The sequence below is a fragment of the Balaenoptera ricei genome, chromosome 8, assembly GCF_028023285.1.
Source record: "Balaenoptera ricei isolate mBalRic1 chromosome 8, mBalRic1.hap2, whole genome shotgun sequence".
NCBI lineage: Eukaryota > Metazoa > Chordata > Mammalia > Artiodactyla > Balaenopteridae > Balaenoptera > Balaenoptera ricei.
Genome location: NC_082646.1, coordinates 7,622,365 through 7,643,929, shown reverse-complemented (window position 1 = coordinate 7,643,929; position 21,565 = coordinate 7,622,365). Strand labels below are relative to the sequence as shown.

Genomic DNA, 21,565 nt, shown 5'->3' with positions numbered 1-21,565 from the left:
AAAAGGTTTAAAATAAAGTTGAGCTCTCATGAACAGTTATACAATTCATCTCAGGGTTAAAGGAAACCCCTTAAAAGCCCCAAAATTACCATCTTAAAGCAAGGCTGCAACTCCAGAATCAATTCAAATGAAAAAGCTCAGGATCACAAAATGCATCCTTCTAGCAAGTCTACTTTCAGATACAAACTGAATCAAAGCCTATTTAGATTTATTTTCCAAAATGTTCTCAGGATGAACAACCTGAGATGAATGGTGTGCATAACAGAATTTCAAAGAACTCTTTATCGAGTCAACTTTTTTTTAAGTATCCAATACCCCCCGACCCAATATCTAAGAAATACGTGAGTTGATCACAGAGAGAACATTCTGAAAGCATCACCTTTCCTGATACAGTTCTTAGTTAACTGAAGACTATCTAGAAACTTAAGATTTATAATGTCTTGCTGTACCTCTGTTGAACTCTGCTGCAACTTCCACACAATCAGAGTTGGTCTCATTTCTTTTGTCCTGACAGCAAATGCGCTGAGCAGGTCTTCGTGCCTTGTCATCTTTGATGCCCTCCTCAGGTGACTGACCACAGTCGGGGACTGTGGAAGCCAGACATACAGGCATCTTCATGTGAATGAGGGGCTTCATTTCCAAACCATCCTGAGGATAAGGTGCTACCACTGGGACCACAGGAAGGGGGCTGCTGCCCAAAGTGCTGCTGGTTTTGGTGAAACACCTACAAAGGGTAAACCAAAAGAAATAGAATTGTATCTAGAGGGATCAATAATTAAAAGTCACTCATTTTGAAATATCGTTTGGTATTTTGTATTCACAGATTCTTAAGAAATAACTAAATAAATAACTAAATAAATAACTAAATGATTCACTATGATTTGAAATATCAAAAATTAGAGTTAAAGTGAAATACAACAGGAGAATGCATCAAAAAGCAAACCAATTAAGAATGGAACTGTATATGATGACCTATCCCATGTTTCCTTTGCCTTAGTCCGCTGTCAGAAGTTGTCTTCATAATTAAATAGCTCCAGAATATAGCACACAGAAGGAAAAGGCCATCCGCGCTGGAAGGAATGAAAGAAAAAAAGAGGAAGAGGACAGAAAGCTAAGAAACTTATGGCCACATGAGAGAAATGACCTTATGAAAGCCAACAAAAACACACTGTTTTGAAATCAGATATGTTCCCTCTCACTCTTGGAGAAAACGCTACAAGAACTAGACACTCAAAATCCAGGTTTTATTTTTCAATTTTTTTTCTTTGCAGAATTAATTGCTAGAATTTATTAGTACTGAGCATTCACTTCAATTCTGCCCTACTTTTATTTCTTGCCTTCATCCAAGATATGTGTTTTCTCTAATTTTTTTCCTTCCTGTTCTTCAGATTGGATCATTTCTACTGATCTTCCAGTTCATTGACTCTTGCTTCTGTTTTCTCCAATCTGATTTTAAGCCCAATCAGTAAATTTTCCATTCCAGTTATTTATACTTTTCAGCTTTGGAATTTCCATTTGATCTTTTTAGTTGTTTCTATTTCTCAGATGAAATTCCCCATGTGAATTCATTGTGTGTATACCTTCAAGTCCTTGAGCATATTTGTAACAGCTGCTTTAAAGTCGTTGTCTACTCGTTGTGATATCTGGATCATCTCAGAGTCTGTTTCTACTGACTATTTTTTTCCCTTGAGTAAGTATCACCTTTTCCTATTTCTTTACATGTATGGTAATTTTTTTTTACTGGATTTTTCCCTCTGATTTTCTGGTTGTTCTGTTGGCCTCAAACTCCATCCTTCAACACCTTCAGTTTGTGTTCTTGACCCAAGATTGGAGAATGCCCTCAGGCAAAAACCCATAAACAAATGTCACCCATTGTCTTTCAAGGTTAGATTTATTCAGTTTCTGCCTGTTTCTGGTTACTCTACAATACTTTCAGATTGTCCAATTTCATCATTATTTCCTGTGGATGATCAAGCTAGTCCATCATTAACAGAAACTGGAATCTAAGAAGTATTTATATATAAAATAAAAATATTTTTTATTTATAAAATTAGGAGTGAGAAAAGTCTGGAGAAGACATTTCATTTGGCTTTGATCTGGGTTTGTTAGGTAGGAAACACACAGGACTGACCAGTAGTATGATGGAGCTAGGCATGTTAGGGAATAAAGATAAGAATTCTTTGGACTTCCATCCTTTTAACATGGGATGGTATGTTTCTGGAGCGTAAGAATATCAGTAAAAGGAAGTCCATGCAACTGTTACCAGCATTTCTGTTGGTTCAAGTTATTAGAAATACCAAATCCTAAGCATAAAGACTCGGAACCTGAAAGAGAATAAGACATCTGTCAGGAAACCAAATCCTTAATTTAAATAAGTCCAACTTTAATTTCAAATAGAGAAATATATTCACTATACACTTAGTAGAATTCAGATACCAGTCACCTGGCATGAAAGCAAAGTATGTCTGTCAGGTATTCATCTGCACAGAATAATTTGACTACAGCATTATCTAATATGACTGTAATTTTAACTTTTAATAATACAGGAAAGATACATACCTGATTGAAAGAAAATCTGTGTCCCCATGCAAGTGTTAAGGCAGTCAAACGTGGAGGGAGCACTGGTGTGGAAGAAAGTTTGTTGGAGTCAGAATCAAAGCCCTGCGCTGGACAGATCACGACTCCAGGAGAGCGTGGCATTCCTTATTGGTCTGCTGTACATTTTATTCAACTCTGAACTTAAAATTTCTTTCCGGGGCGCTGACAAGGGTGAACACGAATCTCTCGACATCCATTTAGAAATGTCCATGTTATCAGTCTCTTTTTTCATTAGTCTCTTCCACTGTCTCAATACCCAGGGAACCTGAAAATCCCCCTGAATATATTCAATTCATGAGAATCCACAGACTCTAAACAGGGTAACTCACCCAAAATGTGGGGCAAGTCCAGGGGAAAAATCTTCTTGTTTTTTTTTTTTTTTTTTTTTGGCCGTGCCGCATGGCTTACAGGATTTTAGTTCCCCGACCAGGGATTGAAGCCGGGGCCACGGCAGTGAAAGCGCTGAGTCCTAACCACTGGAGTGCCAGGGAACTCCTGGAAAAATCTTTTTGCATTCAAACGACTACTAATGAGAATTTAATAGATATGATATATCTATAAATAACGTTACTTAGAAGAACCCTTTATTCTAAAACCATTTGCTGATACTTTCTAAATGTCAGACACTGTGGTAGACACTGAAAGTATAAAGATAAATACAACAGGTTCCAGCTCTCAGTCTAGCAGAGGAGAAAAAGTAAACAAATGGTTACAATATAATATAGTAAGTGTAATATAAGAAGGTATAAAAGACACTGGGAGCACTCAACTTTGAGATGGGTTATAGATGTATAGCTGATGAGAACAGGGTACTTCCCACATTCCAGCTAGAGACCAGTGTGTATTCTTCCATGCTATTTCAGACTCAAGTGTCTTATAATTGAGGAAATTACATTAGATGGCAATTGTGGATTTAGAGAGTAAGAAGGATTCTGATTTCAAAAAACCATAAATATCTCTGGTTAGGGGAATCTATATGGCTACCATGATTCGCTGGAAATCATTCTTAAAAATTAAGTTCCTGGCTTCTGGCTATGGCTGATTAGTTTATATCAGAACAACTCTCCTGCCAAGAACAACTTGGCAACTAAAAAAGATGGAGAAATTTTAGTTTAAATCTGTCAAAATCATCAGAGAGCTACTCTAGCACTTAAGTGGCTGAGATTCCAGAAAGAAGGTAAATGTGAGTTTCAGCACCATTTTTCCTCATGAGGCATCTGCCCAGTTCAGTGCAGGATGAAACACTAAGACGTCAAGCAGGAAGTGGCTAAGGAGCTGAGCAGAACTTCTGGCAGTTTCCTGGGGCTGGGAAGACAGAAATTGGAGTTCAGAGCCTACCAAAGAGAAAAGGCCCAGTAAACACTCGAGGCTTTTCATTGGGACTCTTGAAGGGTTACATTGTAAAAATAACAGTGAAGCAGGAATAGACAAGGCTTTTAAAAAGACTGAAACTCAGCATTAAATCAGCTCAATCACTAATTGGGTTAAAATGATCTGCCCCTTGCCTAACTGCCTGCCAAAAGCAAAAGTAAATCCTTTCTGGGGCAAGAAAACATCTTCCAGAGCCTCTATGAGTTTTTATATGCAATGTCCAGAATTCAATAAAAAGTTACCTGGCATTTCTGGAGACAGAAACAAGAGAAAACTAAGTGATGCAGATATTGAGTTAGGAGACAAAGATTTTAAAAGAACTGGATGAACATATTCAAGAAAACAGGTGACAAGATGGAGAATTTTAACAGAGACTTAGAATCTAATAATAATTATTATTTGGAATTTCTAAACTAAAAAGTAGAATACCTAAACGAAGAACTCAATTCATGGAGTTAAGACCAAACTGAACACAGATGACTAGAGGTTTACTGAACATGAAGCGTGTCTCTGCACAGTCTTCAGACTGAAGCACAGACACAAAAGGATGGAAAATATAGAAAGAAGCTTAAGAGGCATACGAGGCATAGAAAAAAGCTCAAAAATATATGCAGGCACACCTCATTTTATTATGCTTCACTTTATTACACTTCGCAGATAACGCGTTTTATACAAACTGAAGGTTTGTGGCAACCCTGCGTCAAGCAAGTTGATCAGCGCCATTTTTCCAACAGCGTTTGCTCCCTTCTGTCTCTGTGATACATTTTGGTTAACTCTCGAAATATTTCAAACTTTTTCATTATTATTATATTTGTTATGGTGATCTGTAATCAGTGACCTTTGACTGTAGTTGTTTTGAGGTGCCACAAACACTGTTGTCTTATTTTAAGAAATTGCCACAGTCATTCCAGCCTTCAGCAACCATCACCCTGATCAGTCAACAGCCATCAACATCGAGGCAAGACCCTCCACCAGTGAAACGCTTATGACTCACTGAAGGCTCAGATGATGGTGAGCATTTTTTTAAGCAATAAAGTATTTTTAAATTAAGGTATGTACATTTTTTTGGACATAAGCAAAAAATTCATGTGACTCACTTTATTGCAATATTCAATTTATTGCAGTGGTCTGGAACCAAACCCTCGATATCTCCAAGGTATGCCTGTAAAGTTGGAATCTCTCTGAAGGACAGAAAAGAGAGAATGGGATAAAAGCTATATCTGGAGAGATAAAGGCTAAGAATTTTCTAAAACTGATGAAAGTTCAAGCCACAGATTTAAGAAGTTCTATGAACCCTGAGCAGAATAAATACAAAGAAAATTATACTTTCAAATGTGAATAATTAAACTGCTGGAAGCAAAAATACAAAGTGAAAATCATAAAAGCAGCCAGAAGAAAAAGACATTATCACCTTGAAAGGGAAAAACAGCTGTATAGATGATTCTTCAACAGAAACAATAGAAGCAACAAAATAATGGAATGACATTGTTAAAGCACAAAAAGAAAGTAACTGCCAACCTAGAATTTAATGAACAGTAATAAATACCCTTTGAAAAGGAAAATGAATTGAAGACATTTCCAGACAAAAAACCTGGGAGAATATGTAACCCTCAGACCTGTACTACAAGAAATACTATAGGGAATTCTTCAAGTTGAGGGAAAATGAGTACCAGCAGACAACAGGAAGAAATACAGAAAAATCTACAAACAATAAACGAGGGAGAGGGTGTGGAGAAAAGGGAACCCTCCTACACTGTTGGTGGGAATGTAAATTGGTGCAGCCACTGTGGAGAACAGTATGGAGGTTCCTTAAAAAACCAAAAATAGAGCTACCATATGATCCAGCAATCTCACTCCTGGCCATATACCTGGAGAAAACCATAATTCAAAAAGACACATGCACCTCAGTGTTTACTGCAGCACTACGTACAATTTTCAGGACATGGAAGCAACCTAAATGTCCATCGACAGATGAATGGATACAGAAGATGTGGTACATATATACAATGGAATATTACTCAGCCATAAAAGAAGAATGAAATAATGCCATTTGTAGTGACATAGATGGACCTAGAGATCATCATATTGAGTGAAGTAAGTCAGACAGAGAAAGACAAATATCATATGACATTGCTTATATATGGAATCTAAAAAAATGGTACAAATGAACTTATTTACAAAACAGAAATAGAGTCACAGATGTAGAAGACAAACTTATGGTTACCAAGGGGGGAAGGGGGTTGGGATAAATTGGGAGATTGGGACTGAAATATATACACTACACTATATAAAATAGATAATTAATAAGAACCTACTGTATAGCACGGGGAACTCTACTCAATACTCTGTTATGACCTATATGAGAAAAGAATCTAAAAAAGAGTGGTTATATGTACATGTATAACTGATTCACTTTGCTGTACACCTGAAACTAATACAACATTGTAAATCAACTATACTCCAATAAAAACTGGTTAAAAAAAAAAAGAAGGGATGAATAGCAACAAAGGTAATGTTGGGAATTGTGACTAAATATTGACTGCAAAAAACAGTAACTGTATTGTCTTAAAGGATTTTAAATATTTATAGAATTAAACCACACGACAAAAATAACAAAACACTGGGGAGGGAACTGGAGTTAAAATGTTCTAAAGTATTTTATTGTCTAGGAAGTAATAAAAGTACTAATGCATGTTAGACTCTAATTAAGATCATAATGTCCAGCACCAAGCACACAGTAAATGGCACATCGTATGATCTCAAAAATGGTGACTAAATAAATAATAAACATTAGAACATCAGACTTTTTAAATAACCTTTTCTGTAAGCAAGTAAATTTATTATCAAGGAGCAACAATTAAACTAATTGGTCAAGATACCTTATAACAGACCATACCTAAAACTAAGATAATACACGTAGATTAAAGTGAGAATGAACCACGGGACTTCCCTGGCGGTCCAATGGTTAAGACTTCATGCTTCCACTGCAGGGGACACAGGTTCGATCCCTGGTCAGGGAACTAAGATCCTGCATGCCGCTCGGCACGGCCAAAAAAATAAAGTGAGAATGAACCACACACTTACCCCTTAAGATTTTTGTACAATAGTAGTTATCTCTGTCCTTGTTCAATACTAGCTCTGTTGTTCGGTTTTTCTTCTACCTCTTGGCTTCAAAGTTCTCTGACTTAAAATTCAGTCTTCTGGAGGACGGGCAATGCCTGTCCTAGGTGGCAGAGAAAGCTCTTAGTGAGACAATGGAGCACAGTCAGGCACTTAATGAAATCCCCAATCATGATGTAAAACAAACTAAGTGAGCTTCTGGCTTGATGATGCTCCATTTCTCTGCAGGAATCTGGAAGTAATACAAAGGTGCTAGAAACCTGAAAGACAAAAGAGGATCAGGTCAGAAAGAGAAGTTTTCATTTAAAGAAGTAAAGTTAAGGTGTAGGAAAAAAATATACTTGCCAGAATTTGAAACACCAGGGCAGTTCCCTAAACACAAGATATTATAAGTTAATAATTGGCTTATATAAATCTAATATGAATTTAATTTCATAATGCTGACATAAAATAATGAAGACTCACCAGATAAGATGCCTTAAATTCTTCTGTTGTTTTGTTCCTTTTAGTTTCTTTTCTGTCCTTCTCATTTCTTTAATTTAAAGCAAAGGACAAGATGTTTAAAGGAAATCTAAGGGCAGTCTAACAGTTTGAGTGTAGAGCACTTTCGTGAGAAAGAAGGTGAACTACATGGATGGGACAGGACCGAGGGATGGTCAGGACAGAAGAGCCAGGGCCAACTACAATGGATGGTAATTAAAGAGCTGATACTGTCACCTGGCTTTATGTGCTGGGACTTAACAAGCAGAATATACATATGTTTTAAAAGAAATTACAGATATTTAGCAAGAGAAAAGTGCAATTTCCTATTACATATTCTTTAGCAGCTATTTTTCAGGTAAATGATACAGAAAATCACAGCAGTGCATACTTTTATTCCGAACTGTGACTCTCAATTAACAGGGTGGTGCTGGTAGTAACATCGTCATTTGAGTTAGACTGTTAACGTGATTATAACCCAAATTTCAACATGATAAACCAAACTGATCTAAAATTTTCTAGTACGCCGAACCCTAACTCACAATCGTCGGTAATTAACCACATAGATAACCAAATATAAAAAATTCAGTCACCTTACTTTTAGTTCATTTCTGGATGTCTACATGTGTTGACATAAAAATGGCTTCAACTTGGGGGCTACATGCTAAGATATAAGCACAGAGGACATAGTCGATAAAAAAGGAATATAATACCTGTTCTGAATATAATTAGGCATATAACATGTGAAACAATTCTTTTACTGATAACGCTTTAATTAAAATTTCTTTTTTTTTAAAAAACTGTGGCTTTATTTATTTATTTATTTTTGCCTTGCTGCGTGGCATGCGGGATCTTAATTCCCTGACCAGGGATCGAACCCATGCCCCCTGCAGTGGAAGCACAGAGTCTTAACCACTGGACTGCCAGGGAAGTCCCTAAAGTTTCTAAAGCAATCAGATAATCACAAAAATAATACCTGTATATACATAAATGTAAGAGACCCAAATCTATAACAAGTGAGAGAGAAAAGGGCAAATGTCTGTGTCTGCAAATGTATCACATTCATTAAGATGCTTTTATAATGCACATCTTACAGTTTACATGATACAAAGAGCTTGTAATTTTATTATCTTAGACTTCTCAAACAATCTTTCAACTGCAGTTATTATTGGCTTAATGTGGGGTGAAAGTTTTCACTGAGTTGTCTCTGGCTCAATGAAACGACTTTTCCTAATTTTAAAACATTGAGTAAATAGAACTCTGTGCATCTTGCCACATACAGAAATCTGTGCTGTTTTGCAAGAATTCAGGTAGTCTGGGACCTGTTAGTTTATTACTAAGACATCTTTTAGTAAACAGGAGAGGCCTGTCTGACCAAGCTGTAAGATAGGAGAATGACTATTATAGAGTCATAAAAATAAAATATTCTTTCACCAACAATCTGAATAGCACAGACTAGGAAATAAGAAATTGGAATAGCAGCATAGAATTGTTCTTGAAAGAATACATTGCTTTAGTATTTGACTAAACATATTTTGGACATTCCAGTAAAACTACATAGCACCTCCAAAATATTTTGCAGAGAAGTATCCCATTTCTGATTACACAGCTGAATATTTGTTAGGCATGATTATGTGCAGAATAACTCTGATTAGATAATTATATACATTTTGCCTTAAGTTTCCTCTTTTGATTATCCCTGGAGGGCAGGGACTAACTACCCATGAACCTCTTGAATGTGTGATACTTATTTTCATGAACGTGCTTCATGAACATCTCCTGAAACGGTTTCATCTTGGTGGTGGTTTGTTTTAATATTCAGCTCACCCCTGCTGTTTCCTCTTGCCCCTGTGTCTGTCATTTTGCTGACTTAGCCCTTATTTTGGGGAAGTCATCAGTAACTGTGCAACAGAACCCTGATGACATTCCTCCAGGGCCCATAAAGTTTCTCCATTCTCACCGTACACTCTTTGTTGGATGCTGCAGTGACCCAAGCCTTGCAGTGGGAATTTCCTTTTGGGAATTAGTTTCTTGGTGACTGTCACCCAACAACATGTTGGGTGACTATAAATGACTGAGTGTATTACTGAACATGACAAGTTCACACACACACACACACACACACACACACACACACAATCCTACAAATAAAAGACCAAAAGTACTAGTCTAACCACGTGACTCCCTGACAACAGGATTGGGTCTCCACGTCAAAAGTAGGAGATATGTAACTCAAAAGGAAGGTACTGATCAATTAAAGAAATCAGACATAGTTCTTTCAATATTTTTCTTAGGGAATCAGGCTGATTACCATAGATGGAAGAGAATCCAAATCTTAGGCTTTGTCGTGTTTCCTTCCTTTGGTTTTATGGCTAGTTCTGAAGTAGCTGAGTAGACAGGGATAGATGGTTTAGTCATAACAAATTAACCTGCTGCAGGGAAGAGTCTAGGTGTCCTGGATAAGCAGTTGTTTTCATACTTAACAAACCAACTGGGTAGACCAAACTCTAGGTCTGAAAGAACTACTACTATAATGAAATGTTTTCATATTCATCTCTAGACACTATTTTTACTTGAGTATATCTGACAGCAGTGGAAAGTTTCAAGTTGGCGAAAGAGCACCCCCAAACCCAACAATACAAAGACTTTTAAGGTGATCATTATGTAAAAACTCGGAAGTCATTTATAATATCTATGTGTTCTAAAGCACTATTCCGAATAGCTTTATTTCTCCTCTTGACCAACAGCCAGGTATAGATAGTACTTTTTTTCCCAGATGGATTATATACATTTTTCCAAGCTGATTTTTACTTGGCTACTTCCTGCCCATTTCCAATCTCTCTAGGACCCTTAAAGTTAATTTTTTTGTTCCCTCCTGATGGGACCTCTCAGTTTGTTCATCTGTGAATTTCATCAGTGTCCTCTCTACTCTCTTACAAATTATCAAGACTGATGGTAAACAGACCAGATTTAATGTCAATCCCTTCCCATTAAACTAGCCAAGCAACTGACAAACCCCATTTGATTACATATCCAGAACTGCACTACTGCTTTTTGAATTGAGGAGAGGAGGTGGGTAGAAAGCTATTGATTTATTTGATTAAAATCTGTTTAACTCTTGCAGTGCCCAAATTGCACAAGACTCTCAGTTGAGTCTTTTGTGTAGGGGGCTAGCTCCCTGAAAAGCCTCATTAAATATGCTTCTTTCCAGCTGTTCAGAGGGAGCTATTACATGCTACTCTCAAACCTGAGAAGCTCACATGGATTGAGCCCAGTGAGGCAGGCAGTCTTCTACAAATGCCACAAGAGCCCTAGAAGCAAATAAAACTCCACAGATTGCTGGAGTGCACATGCCCCTCTTATCTGTTGTCAAATCTGCATGTCAATATGCCAGTTTAGACAAGAAAAGCAAACTTTTCTATGACTAAAATAGAAGGATGATAAAAGGGACCTAAGGTTGGCAATGAAAAAAAAAAAAAATCTGCATGTCAATGTGCCAGTTTAGACAAGAAAAGCAAACTTTTCTATGACTAAAATAGAAGGATGGTAAAAGGGACCTAAGGTTGGCAATGAAAAAAAAAAAAATCTGCATGTCAATGTGCCAGTTTAGACAAGAAAAGCAAACTTTTCTATGACTAAAATAGAAGAATGATAAAAGTCGCCTCAGGTTGGAAATGACTTGCTTCTTAAAAGACCACTCTAAGAAATACATTCAAGTTTAAACCTAAGAAGGCAGAAAAAAACAAACTGGGGTGGCAGGACACAGTGCAGGCAAGATTCCACGTGGAAAGGCCTTCGTCAGTTCTCAGGCACCTGTGGACTAAGACAGCTGCCCTGGGTCAAGGTGAGTTTGATGAGGCACCCCTGGGGTCTAAGGGGATGAGTCCCAGGTGTGTGAGGGGTAGACAGGTATAAGCTCTTTCCTGCAGTGTTTCCTCGTTCAGTGACGGCATCCAATTACCTGGACACCATCCTTGACACCTCCCCCTCTGCTGCCTCCTCACACAATTACTCATGTCTTTTTTAAAAACTGCACCTCCTAAATCTCTCCAACCCACATACTTCTCTCTGTATCTACTGTAGCTATCTTACTGCACTATTTCTCGTCTGGACTACTGCCACAGCCATCCAACTGGTCCCCTGTATCCCTTCCTGTGCCATCCAATGGATTCTCCAAACTCTATCCTCTGGAGTGCTCTATCACAGTGTTCATTTACTTAAAATCTTTCACTGACTCGCCATGGCTCCGTACCATCTGATTTCACTCATCTTCTACCTCTGACCCTTTTGCTTACTAGGTTCCTGCCACATTAGCCTTCTTTAAGTTCTGTGAGGATTCCGGCATTCTACTTTAAAGATTTTGCATAAATGGTACCTTGCCTTTGCCTGGAAAGCTTTAAACCTATCCCCATTCTCTCTTACCTAGTTTTACAAATTCTTCAGAGCTAAATGTCACTTGCTTAGGGAAGTCTTTCCTTTCTACTACATTCTTTACTTTGTCTTTAAAGCATCCAGTTTTAATTATATATTCATTTTTATGATTATTATGTCATTTTTTAAAAAGATATGTCTCCCCATCAAACTCTAAGCTCAGTGAAGGCAGGGACAATGCCTGTTTTGCTCACAACTGTAGCCTCAGGACCTATCTTGGTGCTTGGCCCACTGTAGACCTTCAACAAATGTCCATTGAATGAATAAATGAATGAATGAATCCTCTTTCCCTTTCACTCTCCTGATTTTCACACCCCTTTCCTCATCTCTTTGAAGATATATCAAGGCAATAAGCAAAAAATAATAAAAGAGAGGATTATAAAAAAGATGTCTAATCACTTTAAATACTTAAGAAATAGGGACTTCCCTGGTCGTGTAGTGGTTAAGACTTCGCCTTCCAATGCCGGGGGTGTGGGTTCAATCCCTGGTCGGGGAGCTAAGATCCCACATGCCTCAGGGCCAAAAAAAACCAAAACATAAAACAGAAGCAATATTGTAACAAATTCAATAAAGACTTAAAAATGGTCCACATCAAAAAGCTTAAAAAAAAAACAACTTAAGAAATAAAGCAAACAAATACCTTAAATAAATATATAAATATAATCAAACTGCCAAGGTTATTGTCTCCATTGGTGATCCCACCTATTCTTAAATTCTATCACTTTGATACAAATGACTCTGAAATATACAGATCATTGTCCCAATCTAACCCCTGAACCCAAGACCAGCATTTTCCTGTCTCCTTGACTTAGATACCCAACTGGCAGTTGAAACTCTAAAAGCCCCAAACCAAATTCATCACCTTTCCTCCATATATCACTTTATTAAATTTCTTATTTCTATGGCTATCACCATGGCAACTACCAGGTCATTCGTGTTTGAAACTTTCTATTCATTTGAACCTCCCATTTTTTCCCAGATCCCGATCAGTCAATGGCTAAGTCCTAAAGATTCCAGCTCTAGAATCTCACTTTTCTCTTCCTTTCCACCCCCATTCCTTGCGTGAAGCTAAGGCCTTCATTACACAAGTAGTCACACTGGTCTCCTCCCTCCAATCCTACCAGTGTACTGACTACTACTATTAACCAGCTTATTATACACATCTTGCAGAGATGGCTCCCTTTCTTAAAAATCTTCAAAAGAATCATTGTGCCACTAAGCCCGGTGTTTCTCAACACTTAACCCATATCCCCCTTTTTGATTAATGTAAAAATCTCACATCCCTCCTGTATTGTATATTACAGAAACAATAGGGATTTTTTTCTATTCCTTAAATAGAAAACTACAAGATTCAATGTGCTTCTTCAAACTCTACTCACTATACTTCAAGCTCTGGCTGTGAATCACTATTATTATTATGTTGGCTCTCTGGAGGGAGAGCTTGGGCCAGTACCTAGGACATGGTGGGCACTCAATAAATGTTGATTAAATAAACTACTAAACCCTGACAGTAAGGGTCATCCATGATATAAACTCAGACTGGTTTTCCAGTTTTATATCCTGCTACCCGCTATTTGCATTTCTCCAGCTAAATTATGTCAGTGTTTCTCAAAGCACGGTCCCAGGACCGGCAGCATCAGTAGCCCCAGAACTCATCAGAAAGGCAAATTCTCAGTCCCCGAGACCTACTGAATCACAAACTCTAGAAGCAGAGCCTCGTGATTTGTGTTTTTACAAATGCTCCAAGTTAGTTCTAGTGTGTGCTGAAGTTTGATAACCACTGAACTGGACTATCTACCCTCCTGTAAGCATTATCCTTTCTCCTTCCATGACTCGTGATTCCTTCTGCCTGGAAACACCTCAGAACCTATTCCAGTGGCTAGTGCCCAGTAAATGTTTCTTTTGACTGAAGAGCGAAAAATTCTGAAATATCCCCAGGATAGCCCTCATATGTCTTAACTGAAATTATACCTCTTTTTGTGTACACACTCTTTTCGGTTGGCATTAGGAAACGCAAATTTAGTCTTAGCGATAATGTCGACATTCTAAAAGTGTAAATTGACGAAAATTGTGCATATTTGGGGAGTACATGATATATCACCTGCCTCTAAGTATTAGAAGCTTATTACAAATTTTGCCATCTTGGGGATCTTGAGAGGGGATACCGGTTTTCAGTTACAACGTTAAAGGAGTTAGACGCTTTAGATTTAATGATTTCAATTTGGCAGAGTTGAAGATAGGTACTTATTGATGTTCATCTGTGTCAAAACCACATAAGCGCTCTTGGAAGCCAGATGAGCCACTTGGCTAAACTCGGAGGCGAGGCAGGGAAGCGAAGGTTTGCCCTAAACAGGTAGACTCTGAGGTAGGAAGAAGATTTAGGCCAGGGAGAAAGAGAAGCTGGCTTTCTCAGGCTGCAGAGAATTCACCTAGGCTCCCAGACAAAACCCCCAAACATGAAATGCAAGAGGCCATTAACTTGAAAACCAATAGAAATATAATTGTCCACTGTCTTAAAGGAAAAAAACATGTAAAATAAAACCCCCAAATGCCACATACACACACGCTCACACATACAAAAATGGCCATGAATGCAAGATGGTAGAAGTCATTCAAATTCTTTTAAGGAAATGGGATGTATTTTTGGTACTAGGATATGATACCTCATTATAAAGATGACGAGCAGCAAATTACCAAAATCTATAATCAGAGTATGTTGGGAGCAATTTTACACTATCTAGGACAATTCTCCATTTCTCAGATAAGGAATAGCCTCAGAGAGATTACATAACTTTCCCAAGATCATAGATTTAAGCAGTGGCAAAGCCTATGTTTACTTATTCTTAGACCTGAGGCCCGCTCATTCCATCATTCTAACGTCTGGGTTGAATCACATTTGCTGATGGCCACAGGAACCACAAAGGATGTGTTTTAATTAAGTCCATCTGATTACTTACCAGGCGTATGAACCATCTTTACCAGTTCTTTAGCATGCTCCTAACAAGTTGTGATAAAGCCTTTGACAAGCTCAGGACAAAACTGTAGCTTCACTGTTACGAGCATCTTAAAATTTAGCTAGGGTCATACAGAATTTTAAAGTGTAACAAGCAAATCTTAGTACACAAAACAGGCAGATGGCTCTTGCTAATATAGAAACCCTAAGATGTAGGTTAAGTACATGATTAAAAAAAAAAAAATCTCCAGAAAGCTTTATTGCTTTTGCTCTGCAACTCTCAAAACACATGATGAAACAATGTACTTTTAATTCAGTGGTTGACCAGATCCTTCTTCAAGTTCTGGTTTTGATAACTCCCAGATGCAACTGCTAACTTCATAATTCGTTTGAAAAATATGGGTCAAATCCCATTTCAGTAATGAAATAACCAAACTCCAGTCCATACTCCAGGTATTTTATGTACTAACTATAATATGAATTTTAAGTTGCAGAGCTTTAGAGGGAAGGACTTCTGACACCATGTAATCAAACACCATCATTATGTAAGAGAAAGAACTGAGATTTCTGACAGATGCAACATCAGTACAACAAAATATTTGATGATCCTTTGGGATTAATACATAGAGAACTAGCATGAAAGCTTTCTGAATATTCTGTCAAAATTTAAATGTACATTTCACTCTACATATTTCTATCTTGTCTTAAGTATTGTGAGTACATATAACTCTTAATTTAAAAAAACAGAAATTAAAAGAAAGCAAGATTATGCTACTTAATTATCTTAAGGTTTTAAGAATTTTTTAAAAATTGAATAATCTGATACGAAAATTTCAGTAATGTTACTATGAAAAAACATTACCACACACACAGGGTTTTTCCCCTAACATTCAAACATGCTCTCATCCAGAATATAGAGTAGAAAATATCACATACCATAGAAAAGAACTCTACTGAAAATAGAACAGGTGAGAAAAGATAAAGTCTGTATGCAGAGAATGACACTAATTTAAAGATTTCAAAAACATCAAACCTCTTAAAAGTATCTCAGTGAGAAATAAAGTCATCAATATTGTCAATATATCTAAAGAAACCAAAGCACAGAAAGGTAAAAATTGTAAAGCTGGGGCAAAAACTGAGTAACAGCCTTAAACTTAAGACTCCACATTCTGAGATTTTATGACTTAGGTAAAATTTTAAGAACTTCCTTTGCTGAAGGGAGAATAACAAAGGGAGTCACGTACCTATTCACAACCACCTGTGCAAACACACAGCAACATACCTATTGTTGTTCCGACAATTTCGACAACTAATGCACTCCATCGGGTCAGTCTGAGGTACTGCCGTGTACAGGCCACCACCCTTATCAGGAAGCAAGTACAGGGAAAAAGAGAAAAAGAAAGAGTGCTGAAGGTGCCATAGACTAGTGACCACATCATCTCAAATGTAAAAGCCGCACCAACAATAAATGGCTACGTGGTATATTTTAACCATCTCCCTGAGCCCTGTTATGTTTATCACTATTTACTTGTATCCACAAATGAGTTCTGCACAATATTATAAGTGTTCTCCAAAAACTTAACTCTTATGTTTTCTGCATGTATGTTTGTACTGGAAAGAGGCAAATAAATGAAGGGAGAAGTTTAGTCACTTTCCTTCAGTGTTTCAAATCTAATGGACCCAAAATACACTATACGTTATAACCTCCTATTCATTTTTACCTTCCTAGCAGTCATGGAAAAATGTTATGGGATGCCAGTTGGAGAAACAGGGTGGAAATCTGTTTGAATGATGTCACAAGATAAACCCATCTTCATTTTCCTGTAATTATTTCGATTAGGTCTGTTCACTTGACTAGACGAAGTCTTAGAACATGTTATATTTTTCCAGATGGAGCAGATTCTCAGCCAGCGATGACTTGGAGCGGAGTATTAATATTTTGCTGTTGCTTTTGGCGGAAACCGCCCAGCAATTAAGAAAAATGCCCAGATTAACACATACCTCATTGTAAAATGTTCACTTGACATATACGATGGCAAGAGCTCTTCAAAACTGAAGTTAAGGCTTGAACCAGCCTTTTGGTCAGAGTCAAAATTCTGCTTTCAAAAGCAAAACAGCAGAACTGAATTTGATAAGGGTGAGGGAGGCTGTTACGTTGCACCCAAACTCAGAACAGGCCTTCAAGGTCAGGAAAAGTTCAGCAATCGTTTTCCCCAGAACACTTTCCACTTCCATTCATCTCATAACAACAGCCAGAATCAAAGCAAACCAAAAGTACTGAAAATTTCTCTCAACATTCCTGAGCCAACTAGCAATAGGAATTTTTAAGAAAACTTTGAGAGAAAGAATATTCCTATGCTACATTCAGTCCATGAGGATAAACTCCAAAGCTTCCAAAAAAAATGAAGTTAACAACCTATAGAATGATGCATTTATTTGAATCACTAAATGGATTACAGTTAATTCCATCATTTTTATGATCAACAGCATTTAAAATATGTCCCTATTTCCACCTTCCCAGAAGAGAAGAGTAAGAAAATGAATGAGTTAAGATCACAGAGGATAACCTCTAAAATTGTACACTTAATGCGGCAACTCTTATTTAAATAGCAACTCATTGTTCAAAAAACACAAAGTACTGTGTTCAAATACTAAAGCAAGCATCAGAGCTATTTTTTCTTCTTATGGAAACAGCATGTGCTGTTCAAACCGTCATGCTCTCTCCTTCAGTTTCTTGGACAATGTTAGTAGTTTGGACTAGGAATGGTGACAAAAAAAGTTTAGAAAGTCTGAATATAAGCCATGTCTTTCCACACAAAATAATGAAATCATTATTCTCGTTTGGTAATGAGATGCACTAAAGCAAATTAAATATTTTTTCTATGACATACTAAAGCTAGGTCACAGGAAAGCCATTAGATTTCTAGCTTTAAGATACAAATATATATTATAGTTTTTTTGTTTTTTTTTTTTACATTTTTTCCAAATATTTATTTTAATGAGAAAAATTTTTTAATTAAACCATTTCTTTGTAACTTCTTCCTTTTGTTTCAAACTTATTAAGTCCTTTCTCATCCCAATATATTATAGTTTTGTTCTCCAAATGTAATATTTTAATAAACCTTTACTACTGTTGAAGATTAAAAAAAAAAAAAATCTCTAAACTTCTCCAAACTTTAGCACATTGTGGGTTATGGGCAAATATATCTGTAAACAATGACCAAAACGTAAATGAGTGCTTAATTGACCAACTAAACATATTATCTATCTGATTGAAAAATAATGTGGATGCATATCCAAACAATGTAATAAATCAAACTGCCTAGTGCAGAGAATCTCTTTCACCAGCACAAATCTAAAATACGCCAGTCATTCTACTCTCATTTCAAAAATTAAACTATATCAGCTGGTTAGCCCTGAAATAAAGTAGTTTTAAAGGTTTATCACTCCTTGTGGCTAGAGAATACTAATACTGTAAAACATAAACCACAGAAACACACAGAACCGGCAACCACAGAAACACACATGGGGCAAAACAAATCAAAAAAACCTCACAGGAGGTCAGAAGTGACAATCTGGTGGCCTGCAGACATGCTGTGCGTGGCCCATGCAACGCTTTCTACAACTGGAATTAGTTGCCAATGTGTAAAAAAATCTGGTGATTTCACCTAGATTTACGGATGTTGTGAAAAATCAGAAGACCAGGCCCCACGCGGCCCTCAGCTCTGCATACAAACGATGGGCGCTGAACCGGGGCTGCTGCTTTAAGACAGTGCACGACTCTCCCACGCCTCCACCGCTTCCGTCCCGTCCCCAACTTGCTTCACTCAGTTTCAAGATCTGCCTGACTCGTCTAAGCATATGAGCTTTCAGAGTTTGCTCTAAATAAATCAAATTTAAAGTATTTGGTTTGGTCCACGCTCAGTGGTATTTCCGCTTCATCGCAAGAATAACTTCCAGTCTGTTTGTTACTGGTCCTGTACTTCCAGTGCTAAATAATTTAAAAATATAAATCAGATTGATTAATATAACTAGTGCCTGATAATAGAAAGCTTCCAAACATGACTCTGGATCAAGGGGCTGCCGGTGATACATGCTACGTCCACTCCAGTGAACCTGTGAGGTTTCTATATTGGGAAAAACCACGCGTGCCGGCCCTGTTCTTGTATCCTGGCACCGTGGGGCACAGGGGCGCTTTTATTTATAACTGGGTCTCTTACATTCACTAGATGACGCGGATGTTCCAAATCCAAACGTGTCCTGGTTAGAGAGCTCGTGCGCCCAGAGTAGAGTCCTCCACTTAAGCTCCCGCTGACTCCATTGGGGAGCTTATGGTGGAGATGGGAGCAGCCATTGCTGAAGCTTCCATGCACATTTCTGTTTATTCGGTTTGTGCCAGGCAGAGTGGTGTATTCCACCATCTGCCCGGTAACATCTGACCCTTGGTAGAGATAGCCTGGTGGGTCATATTCTGTTGAGAGAGAACAACAAAAAGAAAAGGTAAGATACTGAAAAGGACAATTCTTCTTGCTTAGGACGTTTTATTAATTAAACCCTTAATAAACTATAACTATACTAAAATAAAATACTCTAAAAAAGTGTTCACTTAAAGCCTCCCTGTGAGATATGCTTTAACAAAATTATTGCGGTTATTTCCTTTACAGTGTGGAGTCAGCCAGGAACTGTAAGTTAGTTATGATTATTTTAATGGGAGGAGAAATGAACCAGAGAGAAATTACTCAAAAGAGAATTAATAAACTATGCAAGCTGAAACCATCAAAGTACCGGCAACACTACGAAAAGGTGTTTAAATTCCCCTGTGCTTCAGAGTGCTGAAAGAAATTGTATAACAACAGGATAACTTTAGGTAGGATATTTCAAAAAGCAATAAACACCACTTTTAAGTAAAAGGATGGGGTTGTGGAAACATTCACTATTCATATAGTTCTTTGGTTATTACAGCCAAGTTGGAAGTTTTGAGGCACCAAAGGCAAAAGGCTAATTATTCCCTTTCCTTATATTAAAAGCATTTCAACAACTGCCTCAAATATCTGATTCCCAGAGGCACATCTACCAAATATATTTAGAAAAAGTGAAATGTCCTTTAGAAAATCTATTATCTAAACTGCACAGGATTTGTTGTCAGAGTTTCGATCGATTCTTCACAGGTATTGGAGGCGCCAAGACTGGACTAGGTGTTCCTCTTCCTATGACAGGTGTGTTATTAGCACAGGTGTGTTATTACCAGTATACCTGCTTCTCTTCTCCACTAAACTATAAGGAGAGGGCATTATACCTGCACTGTCCACCACAGTGCGGAGCACACAGGAGAGAGTCAACGAGTACCTTTTGAATGAACGACGGAATGAACATCACCATCATAAATTCCCGTCTTTCAACATGTTATCAAGTCACAAAGGAAAATGACTTTAGCCAGATTAATCTTGCTCAGACAACCAGATCAATACTCTTCCTTTAATGGTTCAGCGCACTCTCACACACTCAAAGTCAATGACGTTAAAACCATTTAGAAAAAGACCCAATCAAGGGATGGCCCGCTCTTTCAGCCTGGTACCACCACCATTTCTCTCCCTGCCTATCTCCTGGAAGGCGACAAGGCAATAAAAATACATCACTTTCTCCCCCCCCCCCCGCCCCCAAAAAGGGACCACGGGCAGGAACCGGCTAAGAGCTGCTCGAGTCCCTGTTACTGCTGGGGTCTTCCTCTGCTTTTGTCTCATCCCTTTCTCCTGGGGCCAAAGAGGAAACCAAAATACCTCCTCCCAGCAGAGACTAAAGACTCTGATTGATCTGATTGTCCTCTTTTATGATAGCTGAGGGAAGAGGAATGGTAGGAACGTGAGGGGAAAAAAAAATGGGGAAAGAGGGCTTCCCTGGTGGCGCAGTGGTTGAGAATCTGCCTGCCAATGCAGGGGACATGGGTTCGAGCCCTGGTCTGGGAAGATCCCACATGCCGCGGAGCGACTAGGCCCGTGAGCCACAACTACTGAGCCTGCGTGTCTGGAGCCTGTGCTCCGCAGCAAGAGGCCGCGACAGTGAGAGGCCCGCGCACCGCGATGAAGAGTGGTCCCTGCTTGCCGCAACTAGAGAAAGCCCTCGCACAGAAACGAAGACCCAACACAGCCAAAAAATATATAAATAAATTAATTAATTTTTAAAAAAATGGGGAAAGAAAAGGGAAGAGTGTTCTAAGGTTACTTGTTTTACTACAGCACCATCACTGACAGCTCAGACACTCCTACTACTGGACACATTTGGGGGTGGGGACGTCACTCTGCAGAGGTTTTAGTACATTAAGTACCGAATCAGGACTGTGGTATCTTCATCTGTGTCATCCCGGGACAGTCACTTAGAAAAGTCTTCACCACCCTCCTTTCCATCATGCCTTTTCCATTCCTCGCTGACAAGATCTGGACCCGTGTGAAGGGGCTCCTGCAGCAGTTCCAAAGCTCATGCTTCAAGTCCTCATCCTCTTTGGTGGTCCGACAGAGCCAGAGTTTCCCAGCACTAAGTCAGCTATTTACTTAGAGACCTGCTTAGTTTGGGCTTTGTTGTTTATTTCTCCTGGGCAATTTAATTTGATGCTCCACT

General features: G+C 38.2%; 1 protein-coding gene across 6 annotated transcripts in view; it reads right to left on the bottom strand.

The window, feature by feature from the left end:
* Nucleotides 1–21,565, bottom strand: part of CDON (cell adhesion associated, oncogene regulated) — a 103,202-nt gene that overhangs the window by 4,023 nt on the left and 77,614 nt on the right. For all 6 annotated transcript variants that reach the window (XM_059930103.1, XM_059930104.1, XM_059930106.1 and 3 more), the window contains 3 exons: nt 19,174–19,424; nt 16,236–16,315; nt 450–724 (listed from right to left, as the gene is read on the bottom strand). In XM_059930103.1, the coding sequence (XP_059786086.1) occupies nt 450–724; nt 16,236–16,315; nt 19,174–19,424 (606 nt within the window). The remainder of the gene's footprint in view (nt 1–449; nt 725–16,235; nt 16,316–19,173; nt 19,425–21,565) is intronic.